This window comes from Kryptolebias marmoratus, linkage group LG6, assembly GCF_001649575.2.
Source record: "Kryptolebias marmoratus isolate JLee-2015 linkage group LG6, ASM164957v2, whole genome shotgun sequence".
Taxonomy (NCBI): Eukaryota; Metazoa; Chordata; class Actinopteri; order Cyprinodontiformes; family Rivulidae; genus Kryptolebias; species Kryptolebias marmoratus.
Window position 1 is genome coordinate 16,130,788 of NC_051435.1, and position 24,989 is coordinate 16,155,776.

At 37.8% G+C, this 24,989-nt stretch overlaps 1 protein-coding gene across 4 annotated transcripts in view; it reads right to left on the reverse strand.

Moving 5' to 3' along the window:
- The window catches only part of il1rapl1a (interleukin 1 receptor accessory protein-like 1a), a 183,461-nt gene that overhangs the window by 16,178 nt on the left and 142,294 nt on the right, over positions 1–24,989 (reverse strand). For all 4 annotated transcript variants that reach the window (XM_017410284.3, XM_017410282.3, XM_017410283.3 and 1 more), the window contains exon 7: positions 2,925–3,057. In XM_017410284.3, coding sequence (XP_017265773.1) covers positions 2,925–3,057 — 133 coding nt within the window. The remainder of the gene's footprint in view (positions 1–2,924; positions 3,058–24,989) is intronic.

Below are 24,989 nucleotides of genomic sequence, written 5' to 3' on the forward strand. Positions count from 1 at the left end.
AGAAACCAAATGGGTTGTTTAAACTGACATTTGTTTCTGTTGCATGTTTATATCTGCACAAGAAAACTCATTATCACAGATGTGCGTCCCATACTTCACTCTTTAGTGACTTGTAACATATTTCTTCCCTCTTTCTTTTTTCTTTTTTCTCCCTGCCTTTCTCCTCCTCCACAAATGCTTATGGCCCATCTGCATGCTGCTATAGGTGAATGCAGAGAGAGAGAGAGAGAGAGAGAGAGAGAGAGAGAGAGAGAGAGAGAGAGAGAGAGAGAGAGAGAGAGAGCAATAGTGCTGGTGGTGTAAAAAATGGCAGTTGTTAACCATCTGACAGGGCTGTCTCCCCAAAGCTGCATCCTTTCCAAACAGCTCTAATGGGAGACATGCACACGGACCAGGGCATGCACTTGTTTAAATATCTTGCAGCACTAGGAGGGACAGACATAAAAATAGGCTTATTTTAAATGTCTGAACATGGAGTTTACTTGGGAAAAACTTTACATTTAACCCTCCTCTGGTCTTCAGGTCCGATTGACCTGAAGTTACAAAGGCTTCTCTTCCTCTCTTCATTTATGAGGGCTAAAACAACAAATGACAGAGTCATATTTATTTATTTATTAAATTTCAGTTTCAGTATTATCTGTGGAGCTGCAGGATGCTGCAGGTAAGGTGGTGACTGCAAAATAGCAAACATGCATCCTGTTCCAATGTAGATAAGCAGAAAAGTGCTTGTCATGGAAGTCCTTCCTGGTGAGAAAGAGATGAGCATTTTTACTCTTCAAAAAATACAAGACTGATAAGGTTTATCTGTGTAACAAATCTGTGGAAGAGCAAAGGAGGAGTGAGCTCACTTCAAACATCATAAATTATTCAATGAATCTATTGTATCCAAACTAAAATTGATTAGTATTTTTTTACTAAGTTTGATGCCATGAAGTTTAATGTCACTGAAGAGTAGCAGTAGGAGGATTACAGTTAGCCATTACTGTTATAACACTAAATGGTAATTTAGATTTTTTTTCTGTTTAATGCACTGTGTGAAATTAAACCTGCATGATTATATTAGCCTTTTTAAGTCATTCTCACTTAACTTCTTATCAACCTGTCTTATGCAACATGCATATATAAACAGATTGGAAGCATAGACGTTACATAGAAACCTGAGATTTAAGACTGTCCTGCAAAGTCTGACACCAAAACACAGTCTGACTCTTTTGCGTCCTGTGGGTTTTTGTCTCTGATTTGTTGTATCCTACAGATGCTCAACTGAATTAGCATCAAGACTGAATTCAGGCAGGATCAATGTCTTGAGCTCTTCTTGCGTCTTTTTGGTTACATTCTGTCATGCAGAGCAATGCCCTGTTGGGGAAAGGCAACTGCTGTCAGAAAGACCTTATGCTGCGGATCTGAAAAAATGTTTAGATGGATGCCTTGATTCAACGTACATGATGTCCGCATGTTTGGACCTAAAACTAAAACTAAAGCTTACCTGCAGGTCTTTTAATTAGATGAGCAAGGACACTTACATTGTGTGATAAAAATGTGTGTCAATAAACAAGATGTCATGATTAGGCTCACATCATGTATACGCTAGCGCATGTAACAACACAATGTAAAAGCAGAGCTTGAGCACCATTTCAAAGTGATATATCAGCTGGAGCATACTCTGGATCTGATCCAGCAGCACCATATGGTTGAGACAAACAGAACAAGACTGTTTCAGTGCTGAGACCAAAATGGGGTCTGCTGTCATGGGCTGGTGCACCGATAAAGAGTGAACCCAGTAAGGGTTAGAGTAGCATCCCTTGTAGAAAAAACACATGAATTTACCATGTTTTCACATGTAGAAAATCTTGTCACAATATGAACAAAACATGTTCCAAAACCACAAGGGGAACATGTATAAAACACAGGAAAACATGTTATTTTAACGTTTTCAAGTGTCAATTTGTCTAACAAAGCACAAAATCTGTGATGTGCAAAAAAACTGTTACAGCTAAATAAATAAAATAAAAAAAAAAGATTCTCCATTTGAAAACAAAACCCCTCAGAGTACAAGGAGGCAATGAAGACATGAGAGGAGGAGACACAAGCAGTTGTTTGTTTGGTCTAAAGCTATAAATGACTCAAAGTCTTGCTGTGTTAATCAGAAAGTGCATCTTGAATGAGACAAATTTTCTGAAAATTACTGATACTACTACAAATTCCAAACGACAGACAGAAAAAAGTTAGTTTTATTAGGTGTCTCCTTAATGTGCAGACTCCTAAAAAGCTAGGAGTTTAAATCACTTCAATAAATATTAAATCATTTTTCTTCAGCAGTTAGTTTTATCAAGACTTTTAAAGGAGAACTTGACTTAGAATAGTTTATTGCCTACGTGCAACTTAGCAATGTCCCTGCCAAGGTTGCTGTTTCAGGGCTTTTGTAGGAATAGGTCCACACTATTATAATGCTCAGTTGTTCAGAGAAAATTAGACTAAAAAGAGAAAAAACCTTTTTTGTTTGCATTATTAAATTCTGCAAGCTGCGATCACAGATTCAATGTTCGCTTCTTTAAAGCTTCACCTTCACTTGCAGAATGATTGATGGATGTGACTCTGTTGTTTTTGTAACTTTTTCTGCCTGCTAGCCTGTGTGTGTTCAAAGGTAGAAATTGTAATTTAAGCAAAAAATGACAAAATTAATGAAGCGTAACCAACAAGAAGATTCAGGTCTCTGCATGACGTTTGCTTTGAAGAGAGCGGGAAAATATCTCAAAAAGACTTTGTTTAGCTGATGCAATTTAGAGTTAATGAACTAAGACATGCAAAGCCATTGATATCGTCATTTAATACTTTGCTGTGAATTTATCCAGCTCTGCCATTAATTCCTCATTACTGCTCCATTCAGTGAAATGGCTTTAACCTAAGCTGTGTGTGTTTCTTACTTGATGTCGCTCTCCTGGACTCTCTCTTCATCCAGGTCCTCGATGAACTTCTCCCCCTTCATCCAGTAGATGAGCGGGCTGACGTCACCGCTGTAGCCAAAAAATGCTCGGCAAGTCAGGTTCAAAGGACTTCCTGCAAAAAGAACAAAAAACAAAAGAGAAGATGTGCTGTCATATTTGATAGTACTGCTGTGTTGTTAAAGGTACACTTTTCAACACAGAGTGAAAAAATAGTGTTCCAGCACCGTCAAAGTCAGCAACTTCAACATGGATGCTTTTTGTAATTTTACTGGTGACAAGTGTTGACATATTTACACACCTTTTCTTCATCATTTGGGCCTCACATACACACACAGAAAGACACAAACACATTCAAATTCATACACTGACACAGACACAAGCATAAAAGTTTTCAGAACATTCCCACTCTCAACAAACTTTTGGTGGAGACAAGCAATTTTATAAATTGCTGATTTAGTAAATAGCACTTCCTCTCACTTAAAAGCAAGGAAACCATAACGAACACATGAGGGCACTAAAGTGCTGCCTAAAACCTCCCCCCTGAAAGTCCGTCTCTTGAGAGAAAATATGGGAAAGGGGATTTGAGAGGAGACAGACGATAACATTATTTTATTTGGAGCTGCTGCCGGGTATGAGGGAAGGTCAGGAGTCAACGACTGCAGTTTGCTGAGAGTTGATCTGTGGAAGGAGGAGTAATTGTCTCTGAGAAGTCAATGGGATTTTTTGCTCTGTGAATGAATTGTTAAAAAGAGGCAGAAAAAAGTGACACTTCAGTACCAATTAAAAATAATATGTCTCACATGCTTATTTGTTTTAGTAAAGTTAATGTGTTGTTATAAAAGGGACAAAGGAGATTTAAATAAAAAAGTGATTAATTCAAACTTAAACTTAAACATGTGGCGCTACCATAAACTGATTAAAGTTGACCTTATTTCACCACTCACGCTAGACCTTCAGTGGCATTGAACTATTCGTCTACAAACAGACCCATGTCTGTTCATGTGCTATTTTGCATTCCATAGAAGTGACAATCTGAATAAAGGCCTTGGGGCAGCAATCACATGCTTCTGCCTCTCAGTGCACCGCACAGGAACATGTAAACAACAGGAAGGCTCATAATGCAGCACAAACTGTAAACCCTTTGATGAAAGACTCTCCTCTGGGGAAGAGTCAGGAATGTGAATTGCTTTGAGGTGAGTTATAAGGGAAGCTCTAGAGAAAAGGCATTAACGAGATGGGGAATTACTTTTTTTTCTTTATTTGCTGCAGGATTTACAAGCAATGTTGTGAGGTAAACTGTGCCAGATATGTTTGCTAATTTCTACAGCACCACGGACAGCTCCGACCACTCCTAAATATCCATGTTTAATTCACACTCATTCTGAGGCAGTAGCTAAACGTTTAACTTTTTAATACGTGTCAGCTCTGTTGTGTTACATTATAAAGGGGGGCTGAAGCCACTGCACACTGCTGACAGCAGCACCTTTGCCTCATGCCCTGGCTGAACTGCAAGGTCACATGTCTTCGGAGTGACGGCGGTGAGGTTAATTTTAAAAAGACTGCTCGTGTTTGAACCAAGATCATGTATCCTCGGAGCTCCTCCTGTCTACAAGCAGGAGACGCCTTCAAAAATATTTCAGCGGGTCACTCACAGCGCGGGGAAAGTTTTAAGGTGAGCAGGGAAGCAGGCTGGGAGGCCACTCAGCAATGAACTCATAGTACTCTGTGTGAGGAGCAGCGGCTGACATTTCCAAAGTTCAACAGCCACTCTCAGCTTGGTATTTGTGCACAGCCGGCCTCGACAAAGGCTACATGCTGTACCTACAAAATAGGAACCTCCTGCCTGTGATTACACATGTGCAACAGTGCAAAAGAACTCGATTAAACAATCAGACTGTGTGATTTGTAAAGCAAGCACAGAATACATGTAAAAAATACTTTTATCTTCACTTTTTGTGTCTGTTTGTGACAGAAATGCATTGTTTATTTTCTCTGTTTATAAATCTGCCTCATGCATTTAGTTTATCCTTTAGATCAGCTGTAAACTAGGAATGTCACGCTGCCAGCAGCCTCTGCCTGTAGAGGAAGTCTCCACTGAGCTGCCTGAGAACCACAGGAAACAGTTGAAGACTTCCTGCTGTCTTATTCTAATCCAAATGCAGCGCTCTCTAAAATGCTCTCACATCAGCCAGTGGAGGATGATGAACATCATCATCATCATCACGGCTTGCATTCTGAGAGCTGGACACTCTGTTCAAAGATGGTTCCCCATTCATTACCATAAATGGCTTACCAATTATTTCCAAATTGGTCCACGCTACATGAATTAAACATACTTTCTCCTCCATTTGCAGCCTTTCTCCTACAACTTTCCTTTGCACAGACTAAAAATAACAACGCGGACATTTGCAAACACATTTTAGTTCTTATAGTGGTAAATCCACAAGGGCTCAAGCTGCAGTTTAAATTTACAGAACTGTTGGGGGATTTAGTTTACAAGCCTGCAGAGAGAGATGCAAGAATATTAGCCAGACCGAGAGAGAAGACACAGTTCCATATAAGCCTGTATGAAAACAAAATAAAAAGTTGAGTTTGGTGGTAGTGACATGCATAATGGGCAAGTCTTGAACAATAAGGTGTTGTTCCATTTGCCCACTATCAAGCTGAAAAAGAGGATCTCCTTATTATGTCTTAGTTATCATACTCTATTAATAACCTGAAAGCAGACTGTAACCTATAGCAACAAAAATGGTGTCTGCATTAACATTGAGTCATATACTGTATATATTGACCTCCTGTGTTATTCAAAATTCACAGCCTTGTGACAAAAAGACATATTTTTATTCTGAAAAGGAATGATAAGTTTAAAAAAACAAAAAACAAAATGAAAAACCCAGAACATTTAAATTATGGCGTTGAGTTTTAGATGTGTTCTCAAAAGACTTTTTAAAAAATAAGTCAAACCAAAGTAATTCTGTAGAGCAAAAACATAAAACAATTTTAAACTAGCATTTCTTAAAGGAATGCACATCGTCTGTCTTGCATGCAGGTGTTTTAAAAAAAAAATATCTTGCACAATCTTTTAGCACTCAGATTATGTGTTATGGGTGACTTTCAGCTACCATTAACTGGGTTACAATAGTATTTTAGTGTTTGCTAAAGTTGATTATCTGTGACAGCCATCCTGAATCAGGTTGTCTCCAAAGGTTAACCAGTTGTAGATGTACATCCAATGATCATTTTGTGCAATCACGATTAAAATCTGTCCAGCGGTTCATGAGACATTTTGCTAACATGACAGACAAACACATACATGCACACAGACAGAGGCAGTTATGTTACCACATGCTTTTCATGTCAGTGACAATAAAAATGACCACAGCGATTCTTATAAGCTTCAAGGGAAAATGTTACATTGGTCCCAACATATTTAATGACTGTATGATTACAACCCCTTCTCCCCATCAAATTCACATCTGTCAATATAGTTATCATTAGATGCTATTTAAACAAAAATCTGATTATCTTATCTTCTAAGCAAAATACTAAATGCTTAAAATAAATGTTAAAATAAATGTTAACGTTTAGCGTAGTGTAAACTATGTTTTATCAAGTTAGTTGTTAAGATAATTCTGTTGTAGGAAAATAACAAGTCTGTTCAAAACTGTTTAAACATCTTGCTAATACACAGAAAACAAGTAAAGAAATCATTCATGAACAAAAAAACAGTATGTCACTGGATGCCCTCAACATTGGTTTCAAAAGATCCCTATTCTTTATCTTTCTTTAAGGCTAATCATGTGTCTTATACTCATTCAGTTTGTTTGTTTGTATTTTGGGTTGAAATTTGAAAAATTCAAATGCCTGTCTCACTTGTTGGTGCTCACAAATAAATGTACCATTACAAGACTTGGCAAGATTGGGTGTGAAAACATCCCCTGCTGACTGATATAGCACACCGGCATGATTACATGAGTTTATGCTGCTTTATACATCTCGGTGTGGCGTTTCTGCCTTCACATAAGTGTGAGCGTGGAAGAAATCCATGTAATCTGAGTGATTGACATCCTCCATCTGATTGAGAGTTGAGTGAAACACTGATGTGATATTTCTTCATTTCTGCTCCCAGGCTCAGAGAGTCTTCCTTACAGGCTGATTGTGGTGTTGGTTTATCATAAATCACATGTGAATATTTTGTGGAGAACAGTATCATCTGAGTTTAACTCTGGATCTTAGTTGTGGAGGTGATGGGTAGCAACGGTCCCTTTGGAAACTGTAAAAATGTTTAACAAGAGCCTCAAGAACTGATTTCCTGGAGTAATTGAACCGCTTTCCTTCGAAAGGTATTTTGCTGTAAACATGTAGAAACATTAACTTTATTTACACAAATGCATTGAAAACATCTGAGGTTGTGTTGATTTTAGATGCAAAAAAAAGCTGAAAAACTTTGTAGAAAAGTAAAGGATAAAAGTCAACAAATAAGCAGCCATAAAGTTCAAAGTCAAAACTACAGAGAAGAAAACAAAATATAATGAGAATGACCAACAATCCAACAACAAACACAAAGCCATGACTCCCAGAATCTAAAATAACACATCACATACATTTCAAAGCAAAGCGTATAAATGCCTTCCATTCTCACCAAGCATTTTCTTCACTTCTCATAAAAGAAAAATAAGAAAAAAACCCATTTAGATACAAAAAGAACAAAATGTTCAAAAGCTGTTTCTCTTGCCTGACCTTCTGTAGCTACCTTTGCCTTTTCAAACTTGCATACATTTGTACTTATTAATGGTTTTATTTTAAACTTTGGTAATGTTTTACATTCTTTTGATGAATCGCTCTAGCAAATCTATAAAATCACTTCCTTAAATGAGACACAAAAACTGAATTGGTAGTTTTTTTCCCCCACCCACTTGAAAGCAGTAAGTTACATATGTGGGAGTAAATATATGTAAATATATTGTTTATAATGAAGCCTGAGTTAATACAAATTTCACTTTACACATCATCACAGAAGCACTGGCATATTTGATTTGATATAATGCATATTTGACTTCCAACATAGTTTGCTGTCTATACTCATTACTAAAAGCTTGATTTCAGTTTTCTGATGTTGTCAGTGCAATATTAAACAATAATGTGGCACATTGCACATTTTTAAAATATTGTGCAGCCTTACATCAGACCAACTCTTCAACTTGTTTAATTCTTCTCCCATTGCATGAAAAGGTTGTTCTAAATTCTTTCCACAACTAAATGTTCACCTATAACTCCTTAGGTTGGGTTTTGTTTCTTGCACTTGACAATAATGTGCTTCACTTGTATCTTTGCTCATAATTTAAGCAGTTTGGGCATTCAAGGATTTTGTCGGATCTCTTACCGTACTAAAACTCAAAGGTTGCTCCTAACTTGTCAGTCTCTTTGCTTAAAATCCATCTGTTTTCTTTACCTGCTTGTTCCTGTGCAGGGTGGTGGGGAGTGATCATTAGGTGAGAGGTACACCTCGGACAGGTCACCAAACTATCACAAGGAAAGAAACAGACAACCATCCACACTCTCACTTCTACCTAGAGTCATTTTAGGTCAGTCGATTAACCTAGTATGCATGGTTTTGGACTGTTGGAGAAAACCCACGCATGAACAAGGAAAACAAGTTAACTCCACAAAGGAAGGCAACAGTGCTGATCAACTGCGACAAAGTGCAGCTCTTGTGTAACAAAGTTGCTTGGCAACTTCATTAGTACATTATGTTTTGTCATTTAGCAAACACTTTTAGACAAAGCTTGAATTCACTGTTGAAATATAATGTAACACAGTTTGCAAGAAACCAGCCGAGCTGCCTGGAAGTTAAGTTTGCATACAAAGAAATTATTTTTAATATACAAATAAAAAAACAATCTTAATAAATGAGCTTTAGGGGGTGGCAATAATGCTGTTGTCTTAAATAACCTGGCTGTTAGGTTTAATAGAGAGATTGGGTGTTTTTTTCACTGAATGAATTAAATAAAGCTAATTTATTTAAACTTTAATAAATTTACATCCTAAAATGTCAAACTGGTCAAAAAACTAAAATAAAACCTAACAGCTTGAATAGATTTACATTTTTGCTCATCTTCAGTATATCTAACAGGCATTGTGACATTTAACTGATTTAGACAATGAGTTGTTCAATTTTATTAGCTTGTTTTACTTATGCAAAACTGATTATACCACATTACATTCATACAGAAAACGCTTTTATGTAAAATGACTTCATTTAACTCAATGAATGTGGTTATCGAATGCAATAACAGTGATGTATTTATGTTGAATGAGAATATAATCAGAAAACCACAAGATGCCTTTTAAAAGCATCATAAAGAAGCCTTCATTGGATGATTCACACAGCAAAAAAGCTGGTAGAAGTTGTAGTCTTTCTTAACTGCCAAATGAACAAATAAATGGTTAAAAAATGAGTGCGTTAGTCAGAGACTGACTGCGTGATTTAAGGACCAGAAATTGTGATCGGATTTTGAGAGACTATAAAATGATGTGTGCTTCGCCGGGCCATAAATTTGACATGCACCAACTCTCGGTGCGTGTTCTGCTGATGTCCCAGGATTTGGGATAATTAGACCTCACAGAGCTGGCACTCAGATCCGCACAGAGGAGTACTTTCTGAGCCAGAGGGGAGGAAAACAAACCTTGCACAGAAAATACTCTGCAGATGCCGTCCAAACTCAGCACAGATGCACAGAACATACACTGAGATTGACAGAAACCCTGAAAAAGGAGCAGATGAATGAACAGACTGACAGAAAAAAGAAAAATCAATAAACAATGCGCGTACAAACATGATTATAAGAAGCACATGTGCACGTCCCGTCATTTCTTTTTCTCTCATTTCTTTTTTTCTTTCAGAAAACACTTAGTAGGGTTCTTTTCTCTTCAATTTCACTGCTTTATTGTGTGTTTTTTGTGTGTGACACCCACTGCCATATTTTATTTGAAGAATAATCAACAATCTGGACAATTTTGCTTTGAAAAAAATATCAAAATCTTTTTCAGGGTTGGTTTGATATTTAATAACACACTCTGAGCTCTAGCAAACTCCAACAATCCTAATATATTTTATTTTCAAGTGAGGATGAAGTGTGAAAGAAGTGTGAGACAAATAGCTGCCTTTTATCAGAATATATCTAGTTATTGACCACCAGCAGTAGACATAGGCTATTTTGTGGCTGATATGATAACCTAAAGCAAAAATATCAGTTTCACAATATTAAAATCAAAATACTGTATAAAAATTAATCACATGATCAAATTATTTTAGTTTTAAAAAACAGAAAATAAACTACTAATAACTTCTACTGTTTAAATATTATCATACATTGCTGCAATGATGATTATACATAGCTATAAGAATAATTCATCAAATATAATATTTATGAATATTTTATTTTGATGCACAGATACACGAAAGGGCAGAACACAGGAGTATGTGTTGACAGTCACTGTGTCCAAAATCAGTGTCAATTTCATATATTCAGGATACTAATATTAAATCAAGTGTCTTCATCATCATTTTAAAGATTGAGGTTTAAATCTTAATTTATTCACAAACATTGAGGTTAAATTTAAAACCAAACTCAGCTAAAACAGCCACCTGTAGGATGCATGTGCAATTTTTAAAAGCCTCCAATCTGAGACCTGGATCCCAAACATTTCAGAGAATTTGATTACTGTTGTTGTCTACACAAGTGGCAACAAAATGCAACAAGAAATGGTCAGGTTGCACTAGAAACAGCACCAAGCCAGAGACTTAAACTTTTGTTTTTAGCAGAACAAAGTGGTTTTGTCAACAGTTAAGAATCTGTTAATTGTCCTCTCTTTGTATTTCACAGCAGGGACTCACATGCATGAACAGGCAGACTGGCTGTCTCGATGCAAAGCAAATGAACTCTGATTACTTAGAAATAAAAAAGTGAAAGGGATTGTGGTCCCTAAAAGAAAAAATATGCTACATCTTTGCATCACACAAACTCATTCAGTTTTATAAAAAGAGGCTTAAAAAGTAAATATGCTCATGGTGATTCAGACTTTTAGCTTCACTGAAGTTCAGTGAGGAGCTCAGAATTGCAATCAAGATTTCAAAGTCTCACTTGTGAGTTGAGTAATTTCTGTTTTTTCTTTTTTTTTTTNGGGGGGTTATAATGATTGGGTTACACATTAGTTGAGATGTCACAGCCATTTGCCCATATGTGCCTGTCTCAAGCTTACAGATTAGCAGATGAATGTGAAAACAGCTTTCCACAAACTCTGAACATACTGTGCCTCAATCTGTACAGCAAAAATGACACATCTTTCCCTCCAAAAATGTTTTTCTTTTTGATAGGTTTATGTAGGAAGTACATTGCTCGACTTCTGCAGTTGTGATTACATCAAACCCACCAATTCATTAAGTGGCTCTGACATTAGTTTGTCATTGCAAAATACTTCTTTATAGCAACTTTCGAACTCAGCTATTCATTTAAACACTAATTATTTAAAACCAAAAAAAATATCTCTATGACTTTTGTTTTCTCATGGTGACCAAAACGTGCAACATTTGAGATATGAGGCATTGTCCTTGTGTGTCCTGAATGAGGACATCTCTTACATTTGTTGGACGATGACATCTGATGACAAGAGAGAGGCCCTACCTGAACTTAACAACATTTGTCATCACAGTCATCACTTCAATAGCATCTCCGCTCTCAACCCAGCTGAGCAGCAGGGGAGTCGAGCTGAGAGCTTATTCCATTTGAAGACAAGAATTTATAACACTTCCTTTCAATTTGTAGTGGATAGTTTAGCCTATGACTTTGCTTTACCTTTTGTTGAACTGTTCCGCACAACATGAAGCAAATGCCGACACCCGGCTTCTTCCGAATAACAAGATATCCTTCATGACCCCATGTAAAAGTCTCCACACAGAAAGAGCTTTGACTTTGACTAGTTTGGCAAACCAGTTCACAAAAATGCAAACTCTAAGCATGTTCAGTGTAAACGCGTACGCACCCTGCTCTGGGAACGCAACCTTCTCTGCTTCTCAGATGCAAAAGAAGAAGGGTAAAATCTTTTGGGCTTACACTCCACGGAGTTAAAGTCAGATGGAGAAACAACCTTGGGTAAATATGCTGCTTTGGGGGAAAGTAAACTTAGAGTCATTTGAAGCAAACTGTCTGTACCAAAAAATGTACACATCTCTCTGAGTCAGTTTGCAGTGGTCGGAATAAGAAATAGGACAGTCTTGTGTGCTAGAAACTTCATATCCAACAGCTGAAGTGGCAAAAATGGAGGGCTGCAATAAGCCTCTGTGATCAAATTAAAATTCAAATACAACAACTTATTACCTGCAACTCCCAACTCATAATCAGAACGGTGTCAACAAAAACCACCATGATAAATAAATATTGAAGCTAATAAGACTTAGATTGCAGTACCCCCTGAAGAAGAAACAAAACAATAGAACAAAAAAGAAACTGCCAGACGTGAGACTCCCAATAAAAACAGGAACAGACTGTGTCTGCACACCTTCTCCATAACTGGAAGTATATTTTTTGTTTGAGGTAATACATACAGGAGTATACTGGGTCATAATTCAGCTATAGGATTCTGATCTGATATAAAATACAATGATGAATGGGAAAATAACCCAATACTGCTCTCCGAAAATGGTCCTACACCTGTACAACCAATGGTGGGTGTAGCTGTCATTTTTTAAAGAGACGATCACCCTTGGGAGTAGGTCTTAGGTTGACAACAATAAACAAGAAATGAATTCTACTCTACAGCAACAGAGTTGAAATTTTAAGTGCTTGAACAAACCGCAAGCGGACTTCCTTTTTTTGTTTCTTGAAGACGTTCCCACTCTCGTCTGAAAGGCTTCTTCGGTAATGACTCTGAGTGGGAGTTTCAGACTTGTAAGTCATAGTTGGGACAAAAGAGTCAGAGCCGAATGAGTCACTAACACACCTGCTTATCTTGTTAGTCACTCAGTCCACAATCAGAACTGAAGAAGTGTTTTGGATTAAAGGTGAAACACCCTCAGGATTGCATATAAATATGTTTGTGTGTAGGACAAGTACAATTACTGAAAGGAAAAAAAAAATTTTTTTGGTAATTTTTTATTTGTTATCACTCCCACCATGGAGTTTGCATGTTCAGTAATTGCCTTTCAACCATTTTCTTGGTTAAACAAATTTAGGATATTTAAACAATGAGTAAGTTTTGTTTATTGTGTGATAATTTTGTAAAAACACGAGGTCTTGAGCTAATGATCTGGATGATCTATAGAATCTAATTCTATAGAAATCTTTATCTGAAGTGAAAAATAAAAGCAAAAAAAAAGAAACTATTCAAAGTTTTCATGCCAAACAAGATTCTACAGCCTAGATTTTGACATGACTTTATTTTCAAATTTTAGGTATTTTAAACTTTCATTAAAATGGCCAAGAAGAAAGCGCTAATGTGTGCTTCTATAAAAAGAAGAGTGTGTGATGGAGAGAAAGAAGAGAGGGAGAGTGCTTGTGAATACTTCCTGCGGATAACGCTGCAGGAGAATCTGATTCAAGTGCTGTCAGTCATGATTTTTCCCCCACAAGGTGTGAAACAAATATGAAGAAGTGCATGTTTCTGTTGAATCCTTTTTCTGTAGACAGGAAGGATCAGAGAGTGAACAAGACAAGCAGGACACAGAAATCTATAGCTTTAGATTAAAAATATATATTTTAAAAAAAGTGAATGCAAGTACACTCATTTAAAAAGTGAAGGAAAGCAGCATAAAGGAAAGCAGCAGTGAAAAGCAGTGCATTTTAGATGTAGAAATACATAAACTACATGAAGGATGCTTTGAAAATACACATGTGCTCTAGCCAAGGGCAAGAGCAAGAGCGAGACGAGTACAGAGGAACGCTGAAACTGGAGTGCTGAGAAAGGAAGAAGAATGACAGCCAGTCAGGATCACCAGCACGAGATTGTTTGAAATTCTCATTTCAAGTCCCACCGCTAAAAATATCAGATCTCACTTCCTGTCCGCGCACAGCTCTGAATGCAGGAGGAGGCGTCTCCAGAGAGCCATAAGCGGGCAGGTGTGTTTACTGTTTTCTGGTTGTGTAAGGAGTAGCGCACTAAGCTCCCAAAAAGTCCACGTCTGCCTGTCAACATTTCTTTTCTTTAGCTGCATGCAGGTTACCATGACTACATCCACTGGGCTCGCTAGCAGCAGCTCTGCAGGCTCCATCAAGACAGAAAATCCAGTAAAGACAGGTGCTGTAGCACATTAAGACTGCAGCTGATGCATGTTAATTGTGAGGAGAAATCAACCTAGGCTTCTGTTGGACAGGCCTTTACCACTGTGGCTTTTTGTTCAAATGTAGAGGTGAGGTAGTTTTAAAATAGGACAGACTTCTTAGTTTTATTCTGCACTGCGGTGTAGTAGAGGTCTGTTAGGAGAAAGAGTCAAAAGGGTTAAAAAGTGAAGTGAAAGAGAGGATTGCAGGATTTGGTTATTATGAGCATGAGCAGAGGAATGACTAAGGGCAGCAAGAACATAAAAGAGTTGCAGACCACCCCTTCCACCTTTTCACCTCTTTTTTTCCCCTAATGTCCGTGATCAAAAGACCAGTCTTTAATTATCATTACAAGCTTTGAACAGAGGAGAATCCGGCTTCTTTTCCTCTCTGTCGCTCCTTTTCCCCATTTAGTTCAATGGCTGCCGATGATCAGTCAGGGAAATGTAAGCCTTTAATTACTAGTAAAAAAATTAAGGCTTTTGTGAACAGGTAGTTGGTGCCCTTGCTTTTCTGCCCCCTTTAGTGTGCTAATCGTCTCTTTTGATGACATAATAGGTGCTCTGTCTGAGGCAGTGGAGGACAGAAGCCTATTGTGCAACAAGGCACACTGTGGGGGATGTTATGATGATGTGATAGTGAACTTCCTTTTTGTTTTCTGCAGTTTCGAGAGCCTGTTCACACCTGGTGCTCTATATCTCTCTTAAGAAATTCAATTGCAAGTGGTCAACTCACACCTGGCAATTTAACGCATACCTCAAAACATTTTGACAATTGGATGTCCATTACCCACTCCCTATGCAGATACACAGGCAGCCATGTCACAGTCAGCTGAGCAACAAACAGGGCAACAGCAGGTCTGCTGATGCTCGTGTAAAAATTCAGCACATTCACACGTCTGAACTATATTAATATTTTGACATTAACACAGTTCAGAGCCGTTTGAGTTGCATTTTTGTAGCGTTATCTCTTGGTGAGCTTAATTACGCAACAGACTCAATCTGGGAGAAATATAATACAATGATTAGTGAATTAAAACGAGCTCTGTGTCAGAGCGAAAACTGGAAATTTTAACCCGTAAAAATCCACCGCAGTGAAACATAGTGCACTGAGAGCGACCAGCTGTTTTACACATCTTCACAGCGTGCCACAAGAACTGGTAACCCATTTCTTCCTCAAAAATCCACCTTGTCTACATTCTGACTGTATGCAACTGTGCACCATGTGGAAAAAAAATCAATAAAATATTCCACCTCATCTAATTTGTGATTCCTTTCTAGCAGTTTTACTCACTTGGATGTTGTAATTCAGACTATCAGAAAACACTGGCTCTCCTGCTCTCACAAAACATTTTTGTTGCTCATTTCTTATGACTGCTAAAGGCTCGACACCCTCCTTTTCTTTTATGCTTCTTTCATTTTTAAACCTGAGGGTTTGGGGATTGCTTTTCACGCTATATTCTGGGTTCATGGTAAATTTCCTTTTATAGCCACAATGAAACCAAAGAGAATGTAATTTTTCCTTCAGTGATGTGGGTGTCATCCTTCTAAATTTTGCCTTTCAGGCACCGTGAGAAAACTGACCCTTTCTGAAAAGATTTGCCACTGACCAAGAAAAGCCTTGGAACATGTAAATCAGTGTTAATTCGGGCTCCAATGAAATCAACAATGAAACAAAACAGAAATGAAAAATGCAGCCATTAAAAGACAACTGCAGTGCAGCGAAAGACATAAGGATCTGTAATTGGTTCCTGTTCATGGGGCTGGAGGCCGATTAAATGGTGTGATCTGAACATTTGACGAGGAACGTTGCTTTTACCAAACGACCCAAGAGGAACCTGGCTGCAGGCACTGACCCACTAAACCAGAATGCCAACTGAGGCCAGACTAACTCAATTAAGACCATAGCTCACCATCCAAGGAACACCAGTCTGACCACCACTATTAACCCACACGTCCCAGTGGACTCCGTCTAATCCTGTTTCACACACTTGGGTTGTCTCACGCTTGTCAGCAGAAGCAGATTCTGTATCATACTGTACTATATATTACACCACAGCATTGTAAGAGAGGTATAAAAAAAGAATAGCAAAAATATATATGTAACAAAAAAATCACAACTCTGATGGCTTGTCATGCTTCTACAACAATACAAGCTCCACACAAGTGGTTAAAGTCAAATTTGTGATTACTAGCTGTGAGAAAACATCAGTGATCCAGTTTCAAAACGTACAAAAATTATTTGAGACAATTGACAAAGTAGGATAAATGCCAAATTGAATGAAAAATCTGGTTAGGCAAAGTAAATGTAGAGTCAGCTCTCATTTCAGCAACATTCATGCATGACGCATTGGTCACTGAGCTGCAACACGGTGCTGGAACCATTCATGCTTGCACTTATGCTGCACTCGACTCACTGCAGTTGACTTGCTCCTCAATGGTAGGTGTTTTTTAAAATCTCTTTTTAAAGAAATCACTGAAATAGTAAGTGAGGAATTTTCACAGTAAATACATTTAGAAGCACAAGTATAAACTGTGTTTCCTTGCCTCCACAGGCTTGGACTTCTAAAAAAACCCCACTCTACACAATCAGGTTAAACTTCATTATCTTACATTTATATGTTTGTAACACCTGCATGAATAATATTCCCTCTCTAGGTTTTTACTGGATTGTATGAATAGCCTTTACTACTTCAAATCATTCATAGAAAAAAAAATCCATCCATTCATCCATTTATTATCTGCTGCTTATTCTGGAGTCAGGTTGCGGGGGCAGCAGCTTGAGCAGGGGGTCCGAGACATCTCTTTGCACAGCCACCTCTTCCAGGTGTTTCCAGTCCAGAGACATAGTCTCTTCAGCATGTCCTGGGTCTTCCCCGGGGTCTACTCCCTGTTGGACATGCCCAGAACACCTCGTAATCAATTTAAACTCTTTAGAAATTGTGTTTTACAACAGCAACTTTTGCCATCCTGAAATCATAATTTTTGTGGTCTTGTGATTTATTTTGCTATGTGAAAATCCTAAATAAAATAGTCTACTAGCTGCTTGTTAACCAATGATTACTCTAAGGTTAAAATATAGTTGCCACTCAAATATATAGAAGATCATATTTGTTTTAACAGGGACTCCTTTGCAGATTGTATGACTTTTGTCAATATGTGTGTTTTAGATTGAAATATATGTTTTAGGTAATATTTTTGTAATAATAATAACAATAATAATAATAATAATAATATAGTAATAGACAATTAAAAATGACTGCCAACCCTTTAATCACCACTAAGGCATTCCTTCACTTTGCCAAATTTATATATTCATCTACTTAAAGTTTCAGTTTAACTTCTGAATATCACCAAATCCCCCTTTTTGTCGAACCATTGCTCAGTTGCCTTTCTTCTTTTCCATTACTCCTAAAAAGACATTTCTGTAATTAAACGCTCGCATATGTACTATTAAACTACAGGGGCCCCACCCTTCTTCACCTCCATGCCTCAGCCTCTTATCGCACCTCAATTATTCCATCCGTATTCTGCCCACTTTAATTTTGGAACCTGACCTTCAAAATCCCAAAGCACCTTTGAATCCTTGAAACCTCAGCCATCTTTGTACAGTATGTGTTCTCCCTTACACTTACATTCTCCTCTTTCTACCATGTTTCAATTTCAGACTTTTTATTAGCATGTTTCACTCTCATATCAGGTCTATGGAATTCACGTCCGGTAAATTCTGGGCTTTTGAAGGGGAGTGTAAGATTGAGCCCCGGCCACAGGAGGCTTGCGTGTTGATAAATCTAAATCAAGGCTGACAAATGACTTGTGCTGGGTGGGCTGAAGACACAGGGACACAGGGTCACTAGGGAAAACAGCAATGTTTACACACTAACATGAGCTGATGATGTCCCCTGGTACTTGGCAAGTGCTGTGATAATTTCACTCTGGCAAAAATACCTGTGGGAACCGTACAGAACCGATTCTTAGGATGAGTTTCAGCCAATCAGAGAGGTAACGAGGGAACGCGCTTGGATGTTAATTACTGCAATGATTTCCTGTGAGATGCAGAGTGTGTTTGACTTGTGTGTGCGCTTGCATGCGTGTGTATGTCTACCTACAAAAGTTTGTGTTCCCTCATGTGACAGGGAGCGCATGGCATCAATCAGTGCCTCCTTGTCTCCAAAAGAAATTAAATGAGCTGCAATGCATAAATTCCTACCTTGATAATACATCGCTCACTTTCCACGCCAGTTTCTGTCACTTTGACCGTAACCACAATTTTGAAAGTCTTCTAAATATAATGATGTCACATGCTCTCCTGTAGAAATCTGACAGAGCTTTCTTTTGATGGTTGGATCCATAAATCCTTGCCAGGACTGCAGTTTGAAGACATCAAAACGCATTGCATCACATCCTATTTTCACTTCCCCTTTTTGGTCCCTGGGGATCATTACTTTAAAGAACACTACTGGGATCTGGTTTCTATAGAAACAGAATCGTTCATTTCTTAGCTTATCCACAAAAAAACAACTTTCAATTATCACCAGAAAATTAATATTGTGCACTTCTACATGTGGACAGTCTTGTGCAAATAGAAACATGAAAATTAGGCCAAATGGTTAAACAAACTAGGCGGAGTCGTATACGCCTGTACTGCTTCTGCACTCGCATGTCACAGTTGTGTGTTTCAAATGGCATAAAAATCACAGTTCTTACATCTTTTTTTTTACTCCTGTCAGAGGCTCAAAGTCAGACATCTCTTCAGTAGATTTCACACATTTCTACATAAAAAGATGCCAACTATAATTCTCTACAATCTTTGTTTAAAAAGACTTTGTTTTATGAGCCCCATAAGGTTTTATATGAGTCTAAAGATATTATAAATTTTAGAAATGCAGGCAGTCAATACAACAAATCTTTATACAAACTGAAGTGTCTAAATTATTACTATTTACAAGATGTTATCGTAAGATATGATTCTGAATTTCTACTTTACTGTGAGTGGATGCAGTTCAAATGACATTTATGTTTGATATTAAAACCAAAGAATCGTGTAAATACAATGCACAGTATACTAATCATCACAGGCAGTCATGGTTAACCTAATTTTTAAAAATAAAACACTGAACACATACAGTCAGGCAGGCTATCAGCCATTAACAGACGAGTAAAGATAATCTGAATATACGTAGAAGTAGCCTATAGGCTAAAATTTATTAACACAGAGCTCAGGGTGTGTGTGAATGTCTGTGTGAATACAGAAGATGTGGTTTATGGTGGACTCTAACTGATTCCATAAAGAGACTGTATTAACAGTGACTCAGCGTGGTAAATCATTTTAGAGACAATAGACTCTGAGATAAGCTCAGAAATAAACAAAGCTACCAATCATTAGAATGTGTGCTGGCTTATATATGTATATCTGACAACACTGATGTGTTTGAATGTTGTAATTTTAAACTGTATAAATGAGGTTTTACTTAACTGATCTATCCCAGGTTTGAGTTCCAGCTTCAGAAGATACACAGAATATACCCAGGTACTTATACATACAGGTACAGATCTACAGTTTGATTGTATAGTAAGACATTATATATTATATGAATCTTAATGTGCTTGTGGATACAGGACTGACAATTCTGTAAACAACCACGTAGAGAGTTGTGTTAATTACAGCATGTTGATGTTTCGAAACATCAGCACCGACATGTATAGAATTGTGGCGCAAACATTTATTATTGTGAAAGATATAATTCAGACTATAGAAGATATTTCTGTAGCATCACTGCAGCCATGAATTGTTTAGAGATAAATGTTTAACTTTCTGCTCTTATCACATTGTGAATTTTCTATGTAGCAAACACAGTTTATTGTGTGTTGGTAGATGAGTGGACCATCTGAACAGGGTAATTTCACGACAATTTATGCATCAGATTATCTAATCAGGACGGAGATTTCTTGCTTTTCTCTCTTCACTTGTCTGATTGTCTGTACACACCCCCATAGTGAAGTTTTCCTATTTTTTCTGAATTTTATCCTTAAGGTTTGTCAATCTGCCTGGATGTTTTTGTTACTTGTATAGCATTTAAGTAAACTTTTTTGTGATTCTTTTTTTTTTAGCTTAGTGTACAATTACTGTCGTTAACAAACTGAGATTCCCAAAACTATTTACTCTGAGTCCATAATTAGAAGGAGATTGGTCCACTCTGTGTCCCCAAAACCAAAACCAAACATGGAGAAGCAGCATTCAGCTTCTATGCACCAAAAATCTGGAAGAAACTTCCAGAAAACTGCAAAACAGCTGAAACACTGAGTTCCTTTAAATCAAGGCTAAAAACCCACCTTTGTAAGAGTTGCTTTTGAACCATAATAAATGGCAGACTGACCAACATATTTGATGCGTATTGATGATTTTGATGATGACACTTGACAAAATGTAATATTTGCTACTGGTTTCTTCAATGATGACTGTATGTTGTTTTTATGACTTTTTATTTTTGTGTTTTTATGATGTAAAGCCCTTTGAACTGACTTGTTGCAGAAATGTGCTATACAAATAAGCTTGACTTGACTTAACAAAGTTTCCAGGCCATTTACTACTACTCTTCAACACTTTTGTGAAATACATGGCTCTTGATTAAATCAATCCATTCATCCATCTTTTTAAATGCTTGTTCCTGTTCAGAGTTGTGTGAAAACACTGGTCACTGATGGAAGTTGATGAAGTTTTCAAATGTAGCTTTTTTATGAGACAGTGCACAGTAACAAGTATTTATTGTCTGATTTAGCCACTAATTTTCATCAATAGCCACTGGGCAGGTAAAGACAAGGTGCAATAAAATAAAAGTACAAAACAAAACTTTTAAAAAATGAATACAAAGTTAAAACAACACCATTCCTTCAGTCTTACAACATGTATTTGCACTACAAGTATGTTTAAAATTGACCACTCTTTACTAATACAGTATTCATTAATGATGACAACATTGGTTATGAAAAAAGTCCTTTTTTGACCTTGCAAGAAAAATATGGTAGCTTTCACGTTTTCAAATCATCAGGAAGCATTTTCCGTTTCCTAATGGCCTTGAATGAAAAAGCAGATTGGCCAAATGCTGAGTTTCTTTTAGGGACTGTACACTCTTAACAAACAGGATGCAGGATTTTGCCATTTATTTTGAGCAAAGTCTTACAAACATGTTCAGTAGAGGACGAGCTGTGTTGTGGACCATTAGAAACAAGTCAAACATCCGAGTACATTTCTCTTAATTGTCCTTATAAATTTGTATCTTTGTATCAGCAAAAAAAGAAAACATCAATAAGCAGTATAGACGACCTCCAGTAATTATTGTTGAGTGTTTCAGATTTTCTTTCCGAGCAAAACAAAAAAAACAAATTTCCTTTAATAGTTTTGAGTGGGCAAGTGAATCAGTGTTATCATGATTTCCAACAAACCATCTGCTGCTTTCTCACACCCACAACAAAACTAAATCTGAGGGAGAGATTAAGGACAAAGGGCAACTAAAAACTGATGGCAAAAATCTTTTAATTACTATAAGATGTTCAAATCTTCTATCAAAACAATAATAACTACATTGTAGCAGTGTTAGAAACCTAAACCCAAATCAGAGTGATTGGAAACATGTAAAACTTGTCATAAATTAGGTTGATCTTAATAATAATAATAATAAATTTTATTTGTAACGCACCTTATATTTCAAAGAAATCTCAAAGTGCTACAGAGATTAAAAGAAAAAATAAAAAAATAAAAATAATAATAATAGTAATAATAAAAATACAGAATAAATTGTAGGGCTTACAGTAGTACATCTTGCACCAAGTGATACCAAAACTAACAATTGAAACTAACAATTAAAACTAACAATTTAAAACAAAACTTACAGTTCTAAAAGGCCTGTTTAAAAAGGTGAGTCTTAAGACCTTTTTTAAAGGCCTCCACACCTTGTGGGGCTCTCAGGGACTCTGGAAGGGCATTCCAGAGTCGTGGAGCTACTGCCTGAAAAGCCCTATCCCCCATAGTGGCAAGTTTGGTCTTAGGTTGATGCAGGCAGTAAAAGGAGGTGGAGGAACGAAGCCTTCGAGAAGTAGCGTGCAATGAGAGGAGTTCACTAAGATAGGCAGGAGCAGCTCCATGGATGCATTGATAGGTGAGCAGACAGAGTTTGTAATGTATTCTATGTTTGATCGGTAGCCAATGAAGTGAATTAAGAACAGAAGTGATATGGTCGTATTTGCGCCTCCTCATCAGGACCCGGGCAGCACAGTTCTGAATGTGCTGGAGCTTTTGCAGGTTTTTACCAGAGGTCCCAAAGAGGAGGGCATTACAGTAGTCCAACCTTGATGAGATAAAGGCATGGATCAACCTCTCAGCATCCGGTTGGGAAAGGGAGGGGCGGAGTCTGGCGATGTTTTTAAGATGGAGGAAGGAGACTTTAGAAAGATGACGGATGTGGGAGTTGAAAGTGAGGTTAGAGTCAATCCTAACTCCAAGGTTTGTGACGGTGGTAGAAAAGGGAATATTAAGACCAAATATTGAGATACTACTGAGATTAGAGGACTGAGTTTGATGAGGGGTGCCAAGAAGGATGACATCCGTTTTATTACTGTTAAGTTGAAGAGAGTTGGCAGTCATCCATGCCTTTATCTCCTCTAAGCAAAGCTGAAGTGAAGACGGAAGAACTGTAGGAGAAGTGGAGTCCATTTTCATATACAGTTGTGTATCATCAGCATAGCAGTGAAAGGAGACCTTGTGTTTATTGATTATGTGACCTAGGGGGAGCATATAGATGGTGAAAAGGGTTGGCCCAAGGACTGACCCCTGTGGAACTCCACAAGTCACAGTATGAGTTGAAGATTTAGACTGACCCAAGGAAACATATTCAGTTCTATTGGTGAGATATGAATGAAACCATTTAAGTGCTGTACCCGAAAGTCCAATTTCTGACTGTAGCCTGTTGAGAAGGATGGTGTGATTCACTGTGTCGAAAGCAGCCGACAGGTCAAGGAGGAGGAGAAGAGATGGTGAGCCCTGGTCCGCAGTCATGAGAAGGTCGTTCATTACGCGAACCAGAGCTGTCTCTGTACTGTGAGCGGAACGGAAGCCAGACTGAAACTTTTCGTAGAAGTTATGGATGTGAAGATGTTGATGAAGTTGGGCTGCCACAACTTTTTCCAGAACTTTGGATATAAACGGTAAATTTGAAACAGGTCTGTAATGGGCAAGAATATTGGGGTCAAGTGAGGGTTTTTTCAGATAAGGGTGGATGACTGCAGTTTTAAGAGATGGGGGAACCTGACTGGCCCGCAAAGACTGATTAATAATGGTTGTGATTAATGGGCAAATGGCTGTAATATTAGACTTAAGTAATGCTGTGGGGAGAGGGTCTAGCACGCAGGTGGAAGTTTTCATGCTTTTTACGATCTTCTCCACGTCTGACTGGGTGACAACGGAGAAAGCTGAAAATGTGTTACTTTGCATGAGGAGAGTTATATCAACTTGAGATTCAGCTATTACAGGGAGAGCAGACTGGATTGATGCCACCTTATTAATGAAAAAGTCCATAAATCTATTGCAATGATCTATACTGGTATCAGCATGCGTGTATGTGGAAGGTTTGACCAGAGAGTTTATGTCAGAGAATAACTGTTTGGAATTCCCACGGCTATTCGAGATTTTTAGGGAAAAGTAATGGGATCTTGCTGCAGTGAGTGCTTTGGAATATGTCTTTTGGTGTTTGCGATAGGCTTGTTTGTGGACCAATAAGCCACTGGAGATAAACTGCCGCTCCAGGGCACGACCTGCAGTTTTCATTGTACGGAGTTCAGATGTAAACCATGGGGCTGATCTGGAGAAGGTAACTGTCCGAGTTTTAACCGGTGCATGAGTATCAAGAATACTGCGAAGACTGGAATTATAGTGGTTGACATAATCATTGACAGAGGTGAATTTTGTAGTTAGTGAGATATCCTGAATATCCTGGTTGAAAAGGGTCAGATCTATTGTCTTTAAACTTCTGAATTGAATTTGACGTTTTGTTTGCATATATGTCTTTGTTAATGGCAAAGTCATGGAAATTAATTTATGATCAGACACCCCCAAGTCTTCAACTTGCAGATTGGAAATGGGGGCGTTGTCCGTGATTACCAAATCCAAAGTGTGACCTCTTGTGTGTGTAGGTAATGAAACGTGTTGTGTGAGATGTAGACAGTCCAAGAGTTCAAGAAATTCTGCAGCAGGGCGGTTATTAGACGAGTGAACATGAATATTGAAGTCCCCCAGAATAAGCGTATTATGGGATGTGGCACAAAGTGATGTCAGGAGATCTTGCAGTTCCATAATAAATCCAGTGTTGAGTTTTGGTGGGCGGTAAATGAGGAGTATCAAAATTGTCTCATTTTGCAATTTACAATTGAAAAGAAGGCTCTCAAATGTTGTCAGCTCCGGTAGTGGGAGGGGGGTTACAGGTAGATCCCTGCGATGGAAAACGGCCAACCCTCCACCACGGCCAGTGGTCCTAGCTTTCTCCAGATATGTATAACCTGGTGGACAAGCTTCATTTAGTGCCATATATGAACTAGGTTTGTGCCAGGTTTCAGTAAGGCACAATATGTCCACTTTTTTATCACATATGTGATCAAAAATAAAAGTGGTTTTATTGCAGAGTGATTGAGTGTTGAATAGTTCTATTTTTAATTCGGAGTTGGGCTTAGCCTTTGGGAAG